At 34.2% G+C, this 21,225-nt stretch overlaps 1 protein-coding gene across 1 annotated transcript; it reads right to left on the reverse strand.

Moving 5' to 3' along the window:
* Positions 1 to 117: 117 nt before the first annotated feature.
* LOC107852959 (tetracycline resistance protein, class B) lies at positions 118 to 3,256 on the reverse strand. Its single transcript, XM_016697991.2, has 3 exons — positions 2,753 to 3,256; positions 1,101 to 1,846; positions 118 to 718 (listed from the first exon to the last, which is right to left on the reverse strand). Exons 1-3 carry the CDS (start codon positions 3,059 to 3,061, stop codon positions 322 to 324), a joined length of 1,452 nt encoding a protein of 483 aa, XP_016553477.1. The 5' UTR covers positions 3,062 to 3,256; the 3' UTR covers positions 118 to 321.
* Positions 3,257 to 21,225: the final 17,969 nt, after the last annotated feature.

Here is a 21,225-nt window from a genome sequence, read left to right on the forward strand (position 1 = left end):
GGATATTTGGCTCTCACGTGAAAATTTCACGACTTTTCTCTCCTCACAGGGATACACTGGTAACCAAGTGCTAATTTCATCATGAAAAAAACATTCCATCATACCAAAGACACAAAATTGATATAATTAATTTTACATATTTCATTTGAAAATAATACTTAAATACAACTCAGAAAGGAATTTACATCACTGAGTAGAAGAAAACAAATATTTTCCGGTTCGGAATGAAAGATGACTGCTTAAAAACTACCATACTGCAATAATACAAACAACATAACAAGAAGCGAGATTGCGCTTGTTGGATTCTATGTATAGGCAGTCTTAAATTGCTGAAAGAAGTCTGTGCTCATCGCTCTCAAGTAAGGGCTGTTGTTCTTCGGATGGAGAATTGCCTGTTTCTTCAATCAGCTGTAACCGGACATGATCCCTATCTCTTGGATATGTGCAATAGAGGAAGGAATAGGTGGAACAACATATGACCATTGGAATGCTTATTGCAGTGTACAATGCCTTGGCAAGTGATGCAGCATTTTGTCTATCTGTTTCAATTTCTTGTGAGCCTGTTGATCCCTTCGGGATTGGTTTATAACCAAAAACTTGTTGAGCTAAAATACCAACCAGTGGAGGAGCAAAAGATGATAAGATGGTCTCAAAAGATCTATCCAGAGCATAAATGCTCGTTCGAGCTTTCTCAGGAACTATCTCCGCAAATATTGGACTACAAGCATGTCAAGGGTGAAATATTTTAGTGAGCTCCTCAAGTTAACTTCGCAATATGTGCAACATATACTCCTTTTGTCTCAATTTGTTTGTCTTTACTTCTTTTTCAAAAAGAATGTCTCTTTCCTTTTTTGACTTCTTTTTGATTTCAACTTTCCATGTTATATTTAAAACCACAAGACTAAAGACATTTTGGTACATTCTATGTATCTTTAATTCAAGTCTTTTTTTATTTTCTCAAAATCCAAGTCAAGTTAAAACTAGGAAAACAAATTGAAAGGGACAGAGTAATGCAATCAGAGATAAACGAGGAAAACAATCAGGAAAAAGAATCTGCAAAGTATTCTAACAAATGATGCATTGGATCTGAGGAGACATACTTGTTTGTTGATGAACCACACCATGACATGGCTGATCCCATGATGACCAAGACTAAACCGTGCTGCATGGCTGTTTTAGGATCATTAGGCAATAGCAGCAGCAGAATTCCAGCTAAAGGAATTGCTGATCCAGTGCTGATCTGAGCGAGTATAATCCTACCAGAATTAGGCAAGCGCTTAGCCAACACATCCCCCATGAATCCTCCAAACAACGCGCCAAGTGACTCAGCAACTCGAAACAATGTCCAGAGAAGTGCTGTCGTCTTGTGAGAGAAACCGATAAGTTCCAACCACATTGTGGCAAATGACAATGCTGACCAGGGGAATGTCCCAGAAGCCCCTTGGGCTATAATTATTTGAAAGGAGGGCACTTTGATAACCGCTTGTGCTTCTTTTAGCAGTTCACGGACTTCTTCTTTAAATGGTTGTTGAACTTTTTCATTGTCAGCATTGCTTCCAAGATATCGTGGATCGTTGGCAAAGAGACGGACTAAAAAACCAACAAGAACACTTACAAGACCAACCAGATGGAAGGCGAGTCTCCAGCCAGAGATCCCCATGAATGATGTTTCAGCTAACAGCACAGCCAAAAGTCCACCAAGAATTGAGCCAAAAGTTGATGTCAGTGCTAACCATCCGAACGCAGTACCGCGGTTACTTTCGTTAGTTGAATCAGCAACTAGAGATTGGATTGCTGGTGTGGCTATTGCAAGTCCTATTCCATTCAATCCTCTGGAAATTGCTATCTGTTAATCAACATCATGAGGTGATAAAGCAAATTCTTACAGCCTAAATTCAAGAATGATGATACTTCTATTCTTGTTATGTATCATAAAAAGTCAACTAGAAGGGTAACAAAATGCACATGCCAACAAAGTAAAAGAGGAGATCACAATCATCTCCAAAGGTCAGAGTCAGAATTTGAAGCTCATAGGTTTTGAACTTGCCATCTAACTCATAGTTCGTTTTAGTTACTGGCTCGCAATTAAATATTTATACATATTTAATAGATTTCTTAATATAAATACATCGTCTAAGAAAAATCTGCTCATTTCACTGTTTGAATATCTCTTATATATATAGGCATAACTAATTATTAGACTTACATCTACAGTCTTAATCGACTCAATTTGGATTAAAATGGTAGGTGTACTTATGAAGAAGTTAATCATGATTTCCATTGAAAATGAGGTAAGAAACCTCTCTAGATGCTTAACTTTGACCATTCTGTAGAATTATGTGAGGCCTTTTGGAGAAAAACAGATGAGATTGATATAAAGCGGACAAAATCACTCTTATGTGCGAAAATATCTTTGGGCTGATTTAAGCCTAACAATTATGGGTTCAGCAGAATCTAATTGCTTAGTCCAAAATTCTATATTTGTAGTAAGAAATTGTCTAAACACAAAAACTTAAAATCCCGAAACCCCCACCAAATGTACATAAATCAATTATACTCCTTGCGTTTCAACTTGCACGTGGCGTGTTTAAGACCACAAGATAAAAAGGTATTTTGGTATATTTTACATATATTTAGTTTACAACCATGAAAATCAAGTTTTTTTCATTTTCTTATACCCTGTGCCAAGGTCAAACCAGACAAACAAATTGAAACGATGAGACAAAAGAAGGGAGCCGAGACAGAACTTAACCTCAGTGAAGGTGGAGGAGACACCAACAAGGAAAGTGGCAGCGGACCAAAGAAAAGCACCAAGAGCAATAACATGAGCTCTGTTATAACGAGCAGAAAGATAAGCAGCCAACGGATAACAAAGACATTGAACGAATGATCTAAAGAGTGTGAGTGAACCAAGACCAGTTGGATCAGTATGCAAGTCCTTGCCAACTTCTTTATAAACACCAGGTAATAAAGTTTCATCAGCTTTCTCCATTATACCAGCTATATTAACTAATACTAGAGTCAACCTATCTGATCTTAGGTTCTTGGTGAGCTCCACCATTGTCAAAAACTTAAGCAATCTGGTTTCTGACTTCTACAAATGCAGAGAGTGTTGACTAATAGGTTTTGTTTCTCTGCTTTATTAGAGCTAACAAAACATATCAGGCAAGAATATATTGAAAACCCTTTAGACTTGCTATTCCTTCTGGTACAATTTATCTAATATAGTCCAAATTTCAAGAGTTTGATGTGTATTGAGACTTTTAAGAAATTAAAAATATAATTTATGCATTTAGAAACTATGTAAAAATATTACTACTATAAGTCAAAAGATGATTTAAAGTGTACTTTTGAAGGACATACAAATAAATTATAATTAAATATTTTCTTGACTCTTGAAATTCTAAATATATAATATGTATTGAGATATTGAGATATTTAGAGTACTTCCTCCGTCCTAAATTATTCGTTTCAAATTTTTTAATTTAATTTCTCATTTTACTTATCTTTTTTCATTAATCAAGAAGAGAGAAATTTTTTTTTTTTTCATATTTTACCTTTTGCATTAATTACTTTTTATTTAAATTAAAATGTAAACATCATTTAATAGGGACACTATGGTAAACTAGCCATGTAATTAATTATTTTTCTTAATCAATGTATCATTTTAATTTGAGATCGGTAGTTTGAGACGAAGAGAGTAATAAATTTCATTTTCATATTTGAACTCCAATCTTAGTGATTGCCTTATCACACGATAAAGTACTCCCTCCGTTTAAAAACGAATGACTTACTTTTTTTTTTAGTCCGTTTAAAAAAGAATGATCCTTTTCCTTTTTTTTGTAATACTTTAATTTCAACTTTTCACATGACATATTTAGAACCACAAGATTAAAGGTTATTTTGGTACATTTGACACAACTTTAATTTAAGGCTATAAGATTCAAAAATCTTTTTTATTTTCTTAAACTTTATGTCAAGTTAAAGTAGGTCATTCTTTTTGAAACAGAGGAAGTAATTTTGAGACTTTCTAACGTTGTTGTCGTTGTTGTTTATTTTTTTTATTTATTTCTATAGCAGCCCCATTCGTGAGTCTCATTGTTGTTGTTGTTGTTGTTTATTTTTTTATTTATTTCTATAGCAGCAGCACCTAACTTTTTTTTTTAATTAAAAAAAAAACAGCCACTAGCAGGGATCGAACCCGCACAGTAGGCTGAAGGAAGCTTTTTTTTTTAATTAAAAAAAAAACAGCCACTAGCAGGGATCGAACCCGCACAATAGGCTAAAGGAAGCGCTCAAGAAGAGCAAATAAAACAACTGGGCTATCTAAGTGCCTTGTTTCATGTGGTTCAACATTAATATACGTACATAAATATACATTTTCTATCTTATATATATACAATGTAAGTTTTTCTACTGAGGGGTTCTGGTGAACCCCATGGCAACCACGTAGGTCCGTCCCTCGTTAATTTAATGACGTTTTAATAACGTTAATTTAATAATATTTTAATTACATTAATTTGATAACGTTAATTTAATATACTACTACTACTATCCTTAATAATATTAATTTAATAACGTTTTATTAAACCTATAATTTTTTTATTATTAGTATAGTTTTATCTTTAATTTAATATTTAAATAAATAATATTTAGATATATTATATAACTTAAATTCATCCTATGCTTTATAATATATATACATACCCGTTCGATTTTTTCATATGAGGCTGACCCACCTAATTAATAAATCTTCAATATTGCTCTTTTTTCGCAATGACAAAAGAAATTAGATGTCATTTTCATCTTTGAGCCGAAAATAATGAAAAAATAATAGTGAAGAGTCATTTAAAAGTCATATTTGTGCAGTTTTGAATAGTTAAAGATCATATTTGTGCACTGTCAAAGTTTAAGGTCATATTTATGTATTATGCCGTTAGATTTTAAGTAGGACGCGCTCAATTTTGCGTGTTGAATACGCGTTTTGCCACGTAGGATTGGAGGTTATATTTGTGCGGTTTTGAATAGTTAAAGGTCATATTTGTGCACTGTTAAAGTTTAAGATCAAAATTATAATTTGGTGTCAAGTTTAGGATTATTTTTATGTATTAACTCTAAAAGAAGAGTGTCATAACTTTATGTGCATAATCAGAGTTTGAAGCCATGCATAGAAATTTCTTGAAAGTTTGAACTAGTGTCTAACATGAATATTTTATCATGTGTTCAATTAAAATATGTTAGTAATTTGAGTGTCTAAATAAAATTTTCATATAATTTTAAAGGGTTATTGATAAAATGTCCGATTTACAGGAAAAAAGCTAGAGTTGCGTGATCTTTTGATTTTTTGACCTATCTTGTGACTCGTTGCCTAAATTCAAGTAAGAAATTCTTTTAAGAAGGTATGCCAGAAAGATTGAACAACTTATATATAATTTTTTTGAAAAGTTTTTTTTTTCCTTAATTAAATTGGAGTCCAATTTTTCGACAAAATAATTCAATTGAAACCCCTGCATCCCTGTGCATTCGCCCTTCCATATGCATGAGTCATAACAACACTTTGACTTTTGATTTTTCTAAATTTACCCATTAAATAAATCAGAATTATTAGAATCAATCATTTTTAAGATCATGAAATATAATTTTCTACGATAAAATTATGACATGTATAACGGGAGCCACGCTCCCTGCCATTAAATAATACTCCATGCACATGTGGGACCAAATACAAGTTCCCGAAAATAGCGTTGAATATTAGACTATGAGGGTACATCAGGTCCTAGAAGATTTACGGTACTCATTCTGTTTTAAAATAATTCATCATACCTTTAAGGTTGAATACATAATCAGACATATGAACTTTTTAATTTTTTTTTATTGATATCTCAATTAAGTCATGTATTTATTAATTTTTTTTAATTATTTACAAATCATATTAATTAAGTATAATTTGTTGATGTGACAAAAAATATAAAATGCATATAATACACATGATAATAATATGGTAAAGTGACAAATCAAATAACGACACATGAAATTTTGACTTAAGAAAATTATAATAATAATTTTTTAATATAATTAAATCTAAATTAAAAAAAAAAAAAAGAAGAAGAAGAGAAAACCCCATTAATACACCCCCGCTGCAGCCTACCCAATCCTACCCCCTTCCCTTCCAAACACTCCTTTCTCCCGTCGATTGAGCAAAAAAAAAGTAAAAAAAAATAATAAATTATTTTTTGTATTTTTTTCTTCTTCTTCACTTATCTCTAAACTTTATTCTTTTTTTTCCACCATTGAAGCATTTCTCTCAACTTTTTTTCTTTTTTAAAATTTTTTTCTCACTTGTCAAATATAATTTTTAGTGAGAAGAAAGAAAAAGACCTCATCTTCATTCTTTCATTTCTCCATCAAAACAATACCCAACAACGCTTTCAAATGAAAAAAATAATGAACTTCGAATTTTGAAGAGCAAATAATGGGTTATTGAAGAACCAATTAAAAAAGTCATTGATTGAATTTTATTGTATACAAAAAACACCATTGATTTCAAATGCAATTTGAAGATATAAAATGTTATGTTTAAAGATTTATGGAAGAGGAAGATGGTGGAGGCTTGACAGGATACAATGGACAAGAAGATGATAGCTATTCTTTTTTAATTTCTTTTATGTGTCTTTTTTTGATTGGTTGTGTTTTGTTATGTTTAAATTTTTCGATTATTTATGGCTTCTCACTCTGTTAATGGAGGGTATATTAAACATGTCACGTCATGTCAATAATTGTGCTTAACTGACACAATTTGTGAATGATAAAAGAGTTCAATAGTACATGGTCTAATTGAGGTGCCAATATGAAAAAAGTTAAAAAGTTCAAAGGTCTGCCGATATATTCAACCTTTTTTAAAAATATTATTTTGATTTAGTTATTTCATTTAATAAATTAAAAGAATTTTATTATGTTATTTTAATATTATGTTTATTATTAAATGACTAAACGAAATGTATATATACTTAAATTTATATTTTCAAGACGTAAATAATAAGATTAATTTGATAAAATAAATATTTAACAAATATTTTTCTTAAGAAAATTGTCAACTCAACAAGGTCAACTATTTTAAAATGGAAAGAGCACTTTTCAAATGGATTATTTTCCTTTGTTTTTCCTTCATTATTAGGATGCTTCTCTTTTCTTTTACTCCCTAGGTCTCAGTTTATATGAGGGGCGGAGTTAGAATATCGTGAGAGGTTCATTTGAATTTTATTTTTTGTCATAAAGTTACATTATATATGTTTTTTTATTTTTAAATAAATGATGCTTTTAGCTTAGATATAGCCCTTAAGAAATTATTTATTTCTAGAAAATAAAGTGCATTTCTATCAATTTATCTTTAATAAATATCTTAAAGAAAATGTAACTCTTTTGTTTCTTGGTTATGTAAACTCTATTTATTTAATGAAGGTAAAATTGAAAGAATATTATTAATATTTTTTTGATTATTTAAAACATCACTTATATAAAAATAAAATGACAAAATTAAAACATCACTTATTTAAAAATGAAAGAATAGGGTTAAAAATAATTTCATATATATATATATAGTAAATTTAGAATCTCGGTTGTGTAATTTCTTTTTAAATTTTGAGATCTCTTAGTAAAAAATTTAATTCTACTATTAATTGATACTAAGAGACTCGGAATAGAGAGTTTGAGACGTTAAGACATTAATTTCAATTATAAAATTTAAATATAAATTATTAAAAATAAAATTATTTATCTAAAATCTATATGAAAATTTAGTGGTTCAAAATATCTTTTAAAAAATTAAGAAATTATGATAAAACGTAATTTATTTTGTTAAATGTTAAAGTCTTCAGATAAAATAAGACAAAACGAGTAATGTTACTTTATTCTTTTTTATAGCTTTATAAGGATTAAGGAAGCATGGAAGGATTAGTAAAGATTTAGCGTTTACACCAACATGGGTTGTGGTGCAGTGGATAAGACTGCTCCACCCTTAATCAGAGGTCGAGGGTTCGACCCTGGGTATAGAGAAAACTCTGTTGAGAGCGTTGCCACCTTAATGGGCCCTGCAACGTGCTATCTGAATTAGTCAGGGCTCCAATGCGGGCATCAGACTCCAGATGGGAAACCAAAAAAAAAAAAGATTTAGCGTTTACGTGACAGTAACATGAGAAAATTGAAGGAAAAGTGTCTTTTAAATCTTGCATGAAGGATTAGTGACATTGACAAACTTAAAGGGTCAAACATCATTAGAAAATTTGATTAAGTTAATTGTGGACTTGATTAATATTTTCAAAACTTTCTAGTCTTTTCAAAAATACAAATCAACCCAACACACACCCCTCTTCAATCCAAATCAATCACTCTCTCCTTTCTCTCTCGACAGCTTCTCTCAACTCGCTCCCAACCAACAGTTCTGCAAAATCTTTCCCTTCAACGCCAGGTGACTTCCACCTCCGGTGAAAAATAGTTGGGCTTCAGGTTCTCCTCTTTTCTCCCTTCAATCCCAGATGACTTCTACCTCCGGCGATAAATAGTTGGGCTTCGAGTTGCCCTCTTCAATTCAAATCAACCTGTCTCTCATCCCTTTCTCGATAGCTTCTCTCAACTCTCTCCTAACCAACTGTTCTACAAGTTTCTCATTTCAATCAGCGGCGACTGCAAAATCCGTGATACAAGACAAACAAAGAAGTATCAAAACACACTCCAAATCAGTCCACTAGTCTTAAGGATCCGAGGACCTTTTTGGAGACCACTCTCGGATTCAACAAATAAGAGCAAGAATGACGAGATTACAAGGTGTTTAACATACTAAGGCAACCAACAACCAAATTAAGTTACACAACAAGAAGAAGATCACAACAATATTGTAACAACAACTCACGGTTTCCCTTGAATCAAGAACAAACTAGTAAAAACGATTACAAGAATAAAATGAACAAAGGATAGATAGTTAGACCTTGGTTGAGATAATCTTAAGAACCCAAGAACATGTGATACTCTTGGACCCTTAACACTACACACAACGGTTAACCTAACTCCTACGTTGACACAAGAGAGACTTTACCTCCTCTAAACACCAACGTCTTAAGCCATGAATGCAACCCTAGTGATTCCACACTAGTATCACCCTAGTTTCGGGTTGCCTCCTAAAGAGAAGAGAGGCTTGTCTTTCAAAGTGTTATACAACTTATAAATATTATCCAAGTCTCCCTAGTAAATGACCTAACATATTCTATTTATAGTAGGTTACAAAAATAGTGTGAAATATCCAAAAGATCCCTTAGTCAAATGCTTCACTTTAGGTGCCCTTGGAGTGTAGTTTGTAGACTGTTTTGGAGCCTATTTAGGCCCTCCTTTGCACTTCACTTGCACGCTCCAAGTCTCGAGTTCAATACATCTCACATAAGTCCAGCTCCGTGGTCATTCTCGTATCATGCTTTCTTTCTTGAAAAAAGGATTCGACCTCGAATCCGCTCCTTGCAAAATCAAAGAAGGACAAACTAGCAAAATATCCTCATGACATGAGGGCTAGGATTAGCAAAATACACACATCACATGCCATGTCGAGGTGGGACAAACTTGGAGTATACCCACGGGTCCTTTGTGTTGAACATGAAAACCTTAGTATAAATAGCACAAAGGAAGAGGTCATCATTAACAAAAAGAGGTAAGGAAGAACCTTGCCTTCCTTCATTAGCACCCACAATCAAATATTACTTGTCATCTTGACCAAGCATCAAGTGGGAATTATAGAAATTCCCACATTCTGAGAGGGTGCCGCCGTCAAATGGGAGAAGTAGCCAAGGGTCTAAGCCGAGGCTAACCCTTCCTTCCCCTAGAATGTCACTCCCACAATCACGCATGACATTTGTCTTTAAGAGAAGACTAATATTCAAGAATAGAGAGATACGACCTAGAAGTCCTACCTAAAAAAGACATATGCCATTATTTACAACATTTTCATACACATGATCTCTATGAACAAAACTACTAGTAAGGCTTTTACCACACAAGATGTTCAAAGAGTCACATGCACTATCAAGATTAACCTATAAACACCATCAATAACTTAATATTTTTCAAGCACATCACACATATGCTCAAGTAGTGGAATACATTCATGAGTAAGTTGATCTTTATTCATATCCTCACTAGTTGTTGGCAACTCACATACCAACATAGACTTACCTTGGCTTGCACAAGGGTCAGCTAGTGTATGAATACTCTAGTCAATTGGTAATGGAGTCTTATTCGAGTTAAGGGCTAGCACTAGATGGACACAAATTATTCTTGCGAGAAGAATCAATTTCATCATCTAAAGGATCAACTAATGCTTGCCTACTTACAACAAGAGTTTGGTCCTCCCGCGACCTAACATCACTAAGAGTATCACAAAAGGACGAATCGAGCACCTCTACCCTAGGCAAAGCCGTAACTACACCTACTTGGCTCCTACTAGCCACAACACAACATACTAAGTTCATAGGAGTGTAGGGGATGACATTTTTACCTCGTAGCTCACATGAGCTATGGCCTTCCTCTTAACGTGTGTCCGAGCATACCACTTGCTCCCTTTGACCTAAGATACGATCCAACCTTTCATTTGCCATAGCTAGGTCTCGGGACATAGTGTCATGGTAGGCCAAAATGACATTGGTGGCATTGTTGTCCATGGGTTGAGAGGTTGAAGTCCCGGGTTCCCTTGTAATTGTACCTAAAAAAAAAAGAAAAAAAAAAGAACAAGCTTACAAAGCAAAACACAAGTTAGTTTAGAACAACCTCACTGCACTCTCACACACTTGATCGTATCACACTTGGATTCACAAGTGTTGCAAGTCGACTTGTAGTTCGTGATGAGTTGAGGGGTGAGTCTACTCCTTGGTCGGAATGGATTCTTTGTTTGAAGACTCAAGGAAATGATGTCTGAACTTGAACCAAGAAATTCTACGATTCAAAAACAAGAAAAGCACAAAATAATGTAGACACGAACAATGGATGCAAAGGACTAATTGACAATCTAGTAAGAGTTTACTAGTTTGTTAATTAGTTCTAGGATCAACTAATGAAACCAAGAATCAACAATTAGAAACTAGAAAAATCCAAATTTGAGCTTAATTATTGATGTGAACAGTAACAAGTGGTGACGTGGCAGCATGCAATTTGTCTCGGGCCCACACAACTTAGTCACAAATTTGAAATTTTCAACCTTCACACAATTTCACAATTTAGAATGAAAGACAATTGGTTTTGGAGGGAAAGTATAAGTCTTGAGTCTTTTGTAAGTTTATTCTCAAAAAGATGATCTTGACTTGTACTAGTTCCACCAAACAAGGCTCCTTGATTTAGGGATAGTAGTTGGAAAAGTGGATGTCAAGTCTAGGAAGTGATGGTTCAAGTCTTCTCACAAACAACTTTATAACTTTTATCTTTACCTTTTTTGAATCTATTTGCACTTTTTGTTGGTTATATTATAAGACTAGGTGAAGAACAAGATGAACATACAACAACAACTTCAAGGATACCACCACAACACAGCAATAATGTCCACTCAACAGCTAGCAACAACACACAACACGGCCAACCTCCAAGGTTCAACACACGGCCACTTCAAGTCCACAATACAAGGTCAATATGTTAAGCTCAACTTTAGATCTAGACACCTTTTGTGTTGGTGAGAAAGAAACCAACACAAGAAACACACCAAACAAACAAAATCCTTTTAGATCTAGCTAACAACTCTCGGCCAAGACAATTTCACAAGACAACAAACTCTTGGCCAAGGCTTTCAACACAAGTTTGGTGATCTCTTCCCAAGATTGATTTTGTGAGAACAAAATTAAGCCTTGAGCTTTGATACCAAATGATACAAGACAAACAAGGAAGTCTATCCGAGGACCTTTATGGAGACCACTCCCGGATTCAACAAATAAGAGCAAGAATGACGAGATTACAAGGTGTTTAACACACTAAGGCAACCAACAACCAAATTAAGTTACACAACAAGAAGAAGATCACAACAATATTGTAACAACAACTCACGACTTCCCTTGAATCAAGAACAAACTAGTAAAAACGATTATAAGAATAAAATGAACAAAGGATAGATAGTTAGACCTTGGTTTGTATAATCTTAAGAACCCAAGAACATGTGATATTCTTGGACCCTTAACACTACACACAACGGTTAACCTAACTCTTACATTGACACAAGAGAGACTTTACCTCCTCTAAACACCAACGTCTCAAGCCATGAATGCAGCCCTAGTGGTTTCACACTAGTATCACCCTAGTTTTGGGTTGCCTCCTAAAGAGAAGAGAGGACTTATCTTTCAAAGTGTTATACAACTTAGAAATATCATCCAAGTCTCTATAGTAAATGACCTAACATATTCTATTTATAGTAGGTTGCAAAAATAGTGTGAAATGTCCAAAAGATCCCTTAGTCAAATGCTTTAATTTAGGTGCCCTTGGAGTGTAGTTTGTAGACCATTTTGGAGCCTATTTAGGCCCTCCTTTGCACTTTACTTGCACACTTCAAGTATCGGGTTCAATACATCTCACATAAGTCCAGCTTCATGGTCATTCTCGTATCAATCCGACTACAAATAGTAGGGCTTCAAGTTCCTTTTTGACTTCAACCTTCAATCAACGTGACAACCTTGGTCTCCGGACATAACAATTTTGAATTCTTCATTGTTCCTTTTCTTCTTTCATAGGAAAAAATTTATGGCCTTTTTAGTTTTGAAGAAAATAAGGAACTTGAGCCAACTTCTCTTATAGTATTGGTTAATAATTTTAATATTTGTTGCATTAATTTGAAATGCGGTCTGAATAAAATTCTAATTTCTGGTATTTTTTCTCTTCTCTTTTCGAAGTGAATTATGACATGTTATTGTTTGTTGCATTTTTTTGAAGTTTGATTTTTATTGTTTGTGTTTATAAAAACAAAACAACAATTTGGATTGATTTGTTCTGTTCTTATTCTTGGTAAAAATGGTGAAATTGCTATTTTTTGTTGAACAAAATCGTGCTACTATTTTTTGGTTCCTCCAATAGATTACCCATCTGGTGCAACATATTAACCATCTAATACAATAGATTTATCATATGATGCAATAGATTATCCATCTGATGCACCAGAGGGATCATCAGATTAAAATTCTAATGCAACAGATTAATCATATGATGCAACAGATTAACTATCTGATGCAATAGATTAATCATATGTTGCAACAGATTAAGCATCGGATAAAAAATCTGATGCAACTAATTAGCCATCTGATGTAATGGAAGATCCATCATATTAATTGTTCGATGCAACAGATGAACCTCCTGTTGGATAAAATCCTATCAACTCTTCCTACAGAAAATGTCCAAGACTTGATTTTTCCAATTGATCATTCATCTGCCATGATAGACGACCCTATGTTGGAAGAAATCTAAATAATATTGACCATTAATAACTATTCCAATATATCACTCATTTGTTACAAAAGATGTGTGACCTATTGCACAGACCATTCATCTTTCTCAACAGATTAGTGATATGTTTTGTATTGTCGCAACAGATTACTCAACCGTTGCTGCAAGTTAGTTAACTGCTCTGACAGATCACTTATATGTTGCAACAGATATGTGATCTATTATACAAACTATTTATCTTTCTCAACAGATGAGTGATATGTTTTATATTGTTGCAACAGATTACTCAGCCATTACTATGGGTTATTTAACTGTTCCTATAGATCACTCATATATTACAACAGATGATGTCATAATAGATGTGTGATCTGTTGCATAGACCATTTATTTTTCTCAACAAATGAGTGATATATTTTGTATTATCACAATAGATTACTCAGCTATTGCTACAAGTTATTTAACTGTTCTAACAGATCACTCATATATTACAATAGATGATATTACAACAGATGTGTGATCTACTGTACAGACCATTTATTTTTCTCAATAGATGAGTGATTTGTTTTGTATTATCATAACAGGTTACTCATCCATTGCAATAGGTTATTTAACTGTCCCAACAGATCACTTCTATGTCGCAACAATGTGTGATCTGTTGCACAAACCATTCATCTATCTTAAAAGATAAGTGATATGTTTTGCATGATTGCAATAGATTACTCATCCATTACAACAAGTTGGTTATATGCTACAACAGATATACTACCTGGTGTAATAGATCGGTGATATGTTGCAACTGTTATTTTACTATTTCGCTTGTTTTTGTTATCCCTTTTTAACGATATATTAATCAACTATAATATATTTTTTTATGTTCTTGTTAATTTTAGATAATATGGTTCCCAAAAGAACAGAAATCGAATCAAGTCCAAGTAAAGATATAAGTGAAGCAGCTAGGTTACATCCACCACTCTATGAACTTGCTTTACAAGCGTTATCTCAATCGGAAGTAGAATATGATGAACACGGGGAGGAGGAATATTTCAAAAGAGATGATGCAAATGCTAATAGTCCTTCTACTGAAGAGTTGGTCAAAGCCTTCAGCAATGATCGTTATCCTGTAAGAATGCAGTGCGATGGTGCCATAGATTTAATGAGTGATTTCGTGGTTAAGTCAGCCATGGGAAAATCTTTCGACATATTCAAAAAAATACTTTGAGAACAAAAATTGGATGCTTATTTCAGGGACAGATGCTTTGGGAAATATCTTGATTTGCCTGAGGACAACAATGCTCGTTTTCAAATGAAAATGGTCTATGAACTTCTCAATCATAGGTTTATGTAAGAAAGCAAAAATAAAATGGATGAGGTGTGGATAAATTACTGTGGGATGCCTGTTTGTTTTGGTTGGAAGGAGTTTGCCATAGTTACTAGACTAAAATGTTATCCTTCTTCTCAAGTTATACCCATTCTAACCCAAAAAAAAAATACCCCGCATACCCAAAAAAGGCAAAGGAAAGTCATGTGATCGTGATGACCTGGTGTCCATTGTTGGTCCAAGCTTCAAAAATAAAAATTTGATAGAAGCATTGAAAGGTAAAGGACTTTCAAAGAAGTACAAGCATTCATTGTGCTTGGTTTGGTTTGTACATAATATTCTTTGGGCGAGAGATGTTAATAACAACATAAGCGTCAGTTTAATAAAGCTCTCCGAGAATTTTAAGGTGTTTTACAACTATCTTTGGGGTTATGAAAGCTTCAAAATGACTGTCAAATATTTGTTGACTCCGTTAGCACCAAAGACAATCAACTTATATGGCTTCCCATGGGCTTTCATGGTAAATGTTTATTTCTTCTATTATGATATCATTTATTTTTTTTACTCAATAATGATTTTGATTTATTGGCGTTATTTTATAGGCTTAGGCGTTTGAAGCCATTCCTTATTTGAGACAACAGGTGAACTACCAGGAAGGAGTTTTCTGTCCAAGAATATTGAGATGGTTGTCGGCCAAAACTAATAAAAAATACAAAATTTCTTGATCTCTTTAACCCCCGAAAGATGTAGTAAGTATAATTATAATTAATTTTTTATTTTAATTAATGATTTTTTTGGATGATCTAATCATCATTCTAATATATGTAATGATTTATGTTAGATTATGCATTCGTCGCTAGTTTCAACCAATTGAGAGTTGAAGATTCTATTTTTTCTTACTTTACAGTCTATGCACACTTTATCGGACCCTAAGGTCATTGACAAAATAAAAATGGAATTATTTAGAGCAACAACCATTACAAGAAAAATAATTTTAGAGGGTGGACTTGTTGTTATTGATGGTCTTAGTGGTGATAGAGCCATTGGTGGTAGTAGTGGTGCTGTTGTTGGTGCTAATGATGCTCCTCTTACAATATTTAAAGCAAATCATTATGAGTATGATCATACTGATTATACAGATTTTGCCTCTCCCAGGGAATGTTCAGCATGTAAATGTCAAGACTGCAGGGCGAAACATGATGTAGTGATTAATTCTATTAATGCATTAATTGCTTTTATAAAGGAATTGACATCTAAGAGGGGTCTCATTCCATCAAAGAGGATTTTATTTCCATCCGCTTCATTAGAGATTAGGGTTAAGGGAAGAAGGAGAGTGATTTCTAGGGCATTATCAAGCATCCAAAAAAGTAAAATTGCAACTCCTCTGTCTGTGTGTTGCACTGAGCAACGTACAATGTCTAAAGGAGAGCAGCACGAGCTGAAGAAGGTGAATATATATGTCTTCCAACTGACAAAACAAACAGACACATATCTGTTTCAACAGATGACACATCTGCTGAAAATTATCAAACAGATATATACATCTATTGCAATAGTTGACTAACTTGTTGCACTATATAAAGTATCTGTTGTGACATATGTCTCATCTATTTTAGCAAATCAAACAGCTCTTCATACCGCTTTTATTTATACCAACAGATGACCTATCTGCTGCAATAGTTGATTCATATGTTGCAAGGGATGGTTCATTCGTTGGAAGTTATCATACAGGATCTTCCTCATGTAGAAATTTATCCCAACAGTTGGACATAAAAAATTACCACTACGTGTAAAAAGGTTAAAGTGAATTGAAATAAAAAAGGCAAAACCCATCGATGGTGTTCAGTTCAAACACCTAAAATAAAATAGGCATCAAGTAGACAATGTTCATTTTAAACACGTAAAATAAAATAGGAATCAAAGGTGTCAGTCTGGCACATTTTGCTGACTTTCCATCGCTTGCCCCCCAACGGTCTCCCCCCTATTGTCTTATATGTTCATCTTCCTCCTAAAATTTAACCCTAAATTTCCAAATCTTCTTCTTCATCGTCATCTTCTTTTATCTATCCAAATTCTTCAAATTATTTCTTTCATTTTTTCCAACTGATCTTGACAATGTCAAGCGCATCTTCCACTATTTTTTGTGATAAAGATTTTTGATATTGGAAGTGCGGTCATGAAGCTTTGTTAAAGACTTCTTAGACTCAACAAAATTTGGGTCGTAGTTTTTTTACTTGTAAGATTTTAAAGGTAAATTTTTTTATTATTTAATTAGTTGATTAATTATTGACTTGTAATTATTTTGTAATTGTGTTCTCTTTTTTTTATAGAAATTGGGTGGATATGATTACTTTGATTGGTATGAAGAATGACACCCTTCACAAGCAAATCGTGTAATATGGGGTTTGTTGAACAAAATCAAGGCTTCTGAAGAGAAACAAAATTGAGCAAGAAGATACTACATTGTTGCCGTTATTGCTACTGGTTTGGTGTTGTTGGGCATATGAATATTCAAGCCAAATTGCTGAAATTTGCATGGTGGTGTGTGTATTTGCTACTGGTTTGGTGTTGTCGAGCAAGTGGATATTCAGGTGTAGCTGTTGGAAAATATCAAAAAGATTTAGGCATATGTTGTAAAATTTAGGTCATCTATTGAAAATTAACAAACAGGTCTTCCTACTGTTGCAATAGATTAGATTTGGATTATTAGATTATTCATAGAAATATCATCGGTGTAATACAATAGATGACCAACCTATTGCAACAGATAAACTATCTATGAGAACAGGTTAAATATATTTACAACAGATTGACAATCTATTGCAATATAAAAAACTCAACTTTCATCAGAAAAAAATTATTGCCATACATGTACATGTAATAAAGTAAAGGGTGACTTGAAATAAAAATTGCTATTTCATAGGCTCTTCTATATACACAGGTTTCAAGAGTCCAGTTAGTACCCCATAAGCCCAGACCTCTTGCAGGTTTGCCACAACATTGTCGCATAGAAAAGTCGTTAGCTCAGCAATTTCTGTGCCGGTCAATAAACATTTGATGTGTGTAAGAGCGTGTGAGCCACTCGCTTTAGAGGCATTATCTTTTGGAAGGATCATTCTATTGTTTCGACCTTCAAAATCCCATGATTTCTTCATCAACACTTCCTTTGGCAAATGATTCATCAGCTTACTCTCCCTCAACAAAATGGGCAACAACACCATCAGTGGCTCCATGAGGATAAAATGATCGAAATCATCGACAAGAGGTACGTTGGAGTTATAAACATTTATATTTCCCTTCTCGAGTAGTATCTCAACATCCCTATAATGCATTCCATTCACGCTAATGACTGGAAGAATCCTCTTTTTCTCGGTCCAGCTCTTGCTGTGTGGATTTGGCCTTTTCCCTCTAATATATTTTATTATTTCTTCTTCATCCAAGACCAACGTAGGAACTAGGAAATAAAGTCCCACGCTAAAGGATAACGCCTCCCCATTGAGTTGATCGTAACTATCCTTGAGCTTCTTACAGAAGTCGAGGTCCATTATCCTATCGGCAGAGTCATAAGCTTCCTAATATGTTAATTGCCTTTTTCTCATGCGGTAGAGAATTATGTCAACATGTTATGATATAAGAAGTCAATTTTTAAATAGGTTAGTAATTGTAAAGATGCAATGGATAGTCCATCTGTTGCATAGGGTTCTCTGGATCAATAATCCAACGCAACTTATGCAACAGATGGATAATAAGTTGTAACAGAACCACTACCAGTTGCACCAGTATACCCAGCTGTTGCAACAGATGTGAAATCTGTTACGTAGTTTCTTCTTCATGGGGTAGATTATAAGGTCTAGGTTAGGAAAATTAAACTTTCCTTGTCCTCGTATGGCATACGTATATCAGTCATAGTCTGGAAGTTTTAGAGGGAAAAAGAAGGCCTGGGGTAATCTGGTGCGCCTGGCTTGGCATTCTTGGCCTGTCACAGATCCCTCCTCTTCGGCGCCAAGTTTTGCGTATATATCCACCTTCTTGACTGCCCACTAAACTTCAACAACTTTTGGAGAGGGAGGAATTGCAATTTCTTTTGATTTCCGACCGAAGAGTACGTCTCTAATTACTCTTTTCTTTCTCCCAACCAACACTGTAAGAGTATGTGGCTCCCTTACCTTCTTGGATGGTATGAGACACCTCTTGGATTTGAATTCTCTGATAGCTTTAAAGAGAGCCTCTACTTTTTTTGAAGAATTTATCCTATCTGTCCTTGCACTCTTCACATTCACAACGAGAACACGAGGGTGAAGAGGGATGAGGGGGACATGTTTAAGGGTGAAAAGGGGTGTTTTCAAACATATTTATTATTTCTTGAGCATCAACATGCTCATCATCACGAGTGGTAGCAGCATCAACATGCCTTTCACCAACACCAACAACTCCACCAAAAGAAGTACCTGGATCTGGCTTAGTAGGTTGGTCATGAAGAGCCTCAACATTAGGCTAACCTGGCCTAACTGCTCTTCTTATGGCTGTTGCTCCAGCCAATTCCTTCTTTATTAACTCTACTGTTGGGTCTGCTATAGTATCAACATGACCTAGAGTAATATAAGAAGTCATCACCGAATCCTGCTCAGTAGGCACGATCCATCGATGCACAACCTATAAAAAAGAAAAAAAAAGACAGATGCATTTAAATCATATAATATAATAATTGTCACAGTTGGGTTACATTTTAATTAAAAAAATCCATCTGTTGCATAGTTTGTAGTATATGTTTAAAATCCACTTGAGTCTAGTTTAGAGAAATCGAGCAACACATGGATAATTTGATGCAAAATATCGATCATCTGTTGTAACAGTTGCACAAGACAGGTAATCTGTTATGCAACAGATGATCTGTACATCGCAACAGATGAACAATATGTTATCAGATTATACATCTGTTGCATAATTTGTAGTAGATAGTTAATCTGTTAGGAGTCGGGTTCAGATAACCAAAGCAACAGATGGATAATTGATGCAAGATATCAATCGTACTATGTCACAACAGATGTCCCATCTGGTGCATCAGATATAACATCTGTTGCACCAGATATAACATATGTTCAATATCTTTTTTTGAATAAAATTAGTTTACTTGAAGAAGACGTACTGCATCATCCAGAGGGTTAAAGAGATTAGCCTCCTTAATATTGGTGTTGCTCTTTGCAGCCAACTATCTAAACATCCTTGGATGAGAAACCTCATCCGGGTAATCCATTAACTACTTTCGAAGGGGAGGAATAACTTCAAATGCCCAAGACTAAAAAATGTAAATAGAAAGTAAGCAAAAAAATTCATAATAACTATATTCAATATAAATTAATGGATGAGTAAAATTAGTGATTAATTTTACCATGAAAGCCCAATGAAATCCATATAATGTGGTCGTCCCTGAGGATAGCTTTGTCAGTAAATATAAGACAGTCAAGTAGAAGCTTTCATATCCCCAAGGATAATTGTTGAATTTATCAAAATCCTCAGCACGCGCCAACAAATCATCTTCTATGACCTTGTTGACGTCTCTTGTTAACATAATAGAATGGGCAAATCAAACTAAGCACAATTGCTCCCTGTACTACTCTGGTATGGTTTTATCCTCGAGATTTGTCAACAAATTCGATGCTTTGTAGCCACGTCGATCAATGTCAAACAACATAATTACTTTTTCCTTATGTTTTCTTGCCTTGGATCTTTTTTGGGGTGGTGGTTCTTCTGGACGATGGCATATCAAGCCCGTCACTATGGCAAACTCTTGCAAGCTAAAACAAACAGGCATGCCACGGTAGTTGATCAAGATTTCATCCATCTTCTTTTTGTCCCCCTTCTTCAGATCTTTATAATCCCCTATACCATTGTCATAGGGAAATGTATATGGGTAGAGGGGTCCTCAGGTATCTCAAGAAAGCATCCGAAGCAACTCTTCTTAAAAAGTCCGCCTATGTTTTTGTTCTTCATAATTTTCATAAAATGTTCAAAATTTTTTCCCATCTAAAATTTAAGTACAATTTGACCAGTTAGTTGTTTTGCTTCTAGGTCATTTATCGGCATCGCAACTTGAAACCTGTCAATACTAAAAGTTTTGACAGGATCATGATGGGATGTCGATATTAATTCACGCCCCATTGGTGATCCATTATCATCATGCTGATGATCATCCTCTTTCTCTTTGTCACTCTCCAATTCCTCCTCTTTCTCACTTTCATTTTCTTCATCACCATCTACAGACCTTTGTCCACCCCCCTCAATGTTGTTTTCACATCTCTCCTTAGCTTCACTTTTTCCTGACTGAGATTATTCAGGAAGCTCCTCCGAATCCCTCTGTACTGTAGCCTTTTTTTGAGTGGTCAGAAGTTGATACACTTTCACTTTCTTTTCTTTTGGGAGACATGTTTTACCTACAAACAATAGAAAAATAAAAATTACAT

This window comes from Capsicum annuum, chromosome 5 (assembly GCF_002878395.1).
Source record: "Capsicum annuum cultivar UCD-10X-F1 chromosome 5, UCD10Xv1.1, whole genome shotgun sequence".
NCBI lineage: Eukaryota > Viridiplantae > Streptophyta > Magnoliopsida > Solanales > Solanaceae > Capsicum > Capsicum annuum.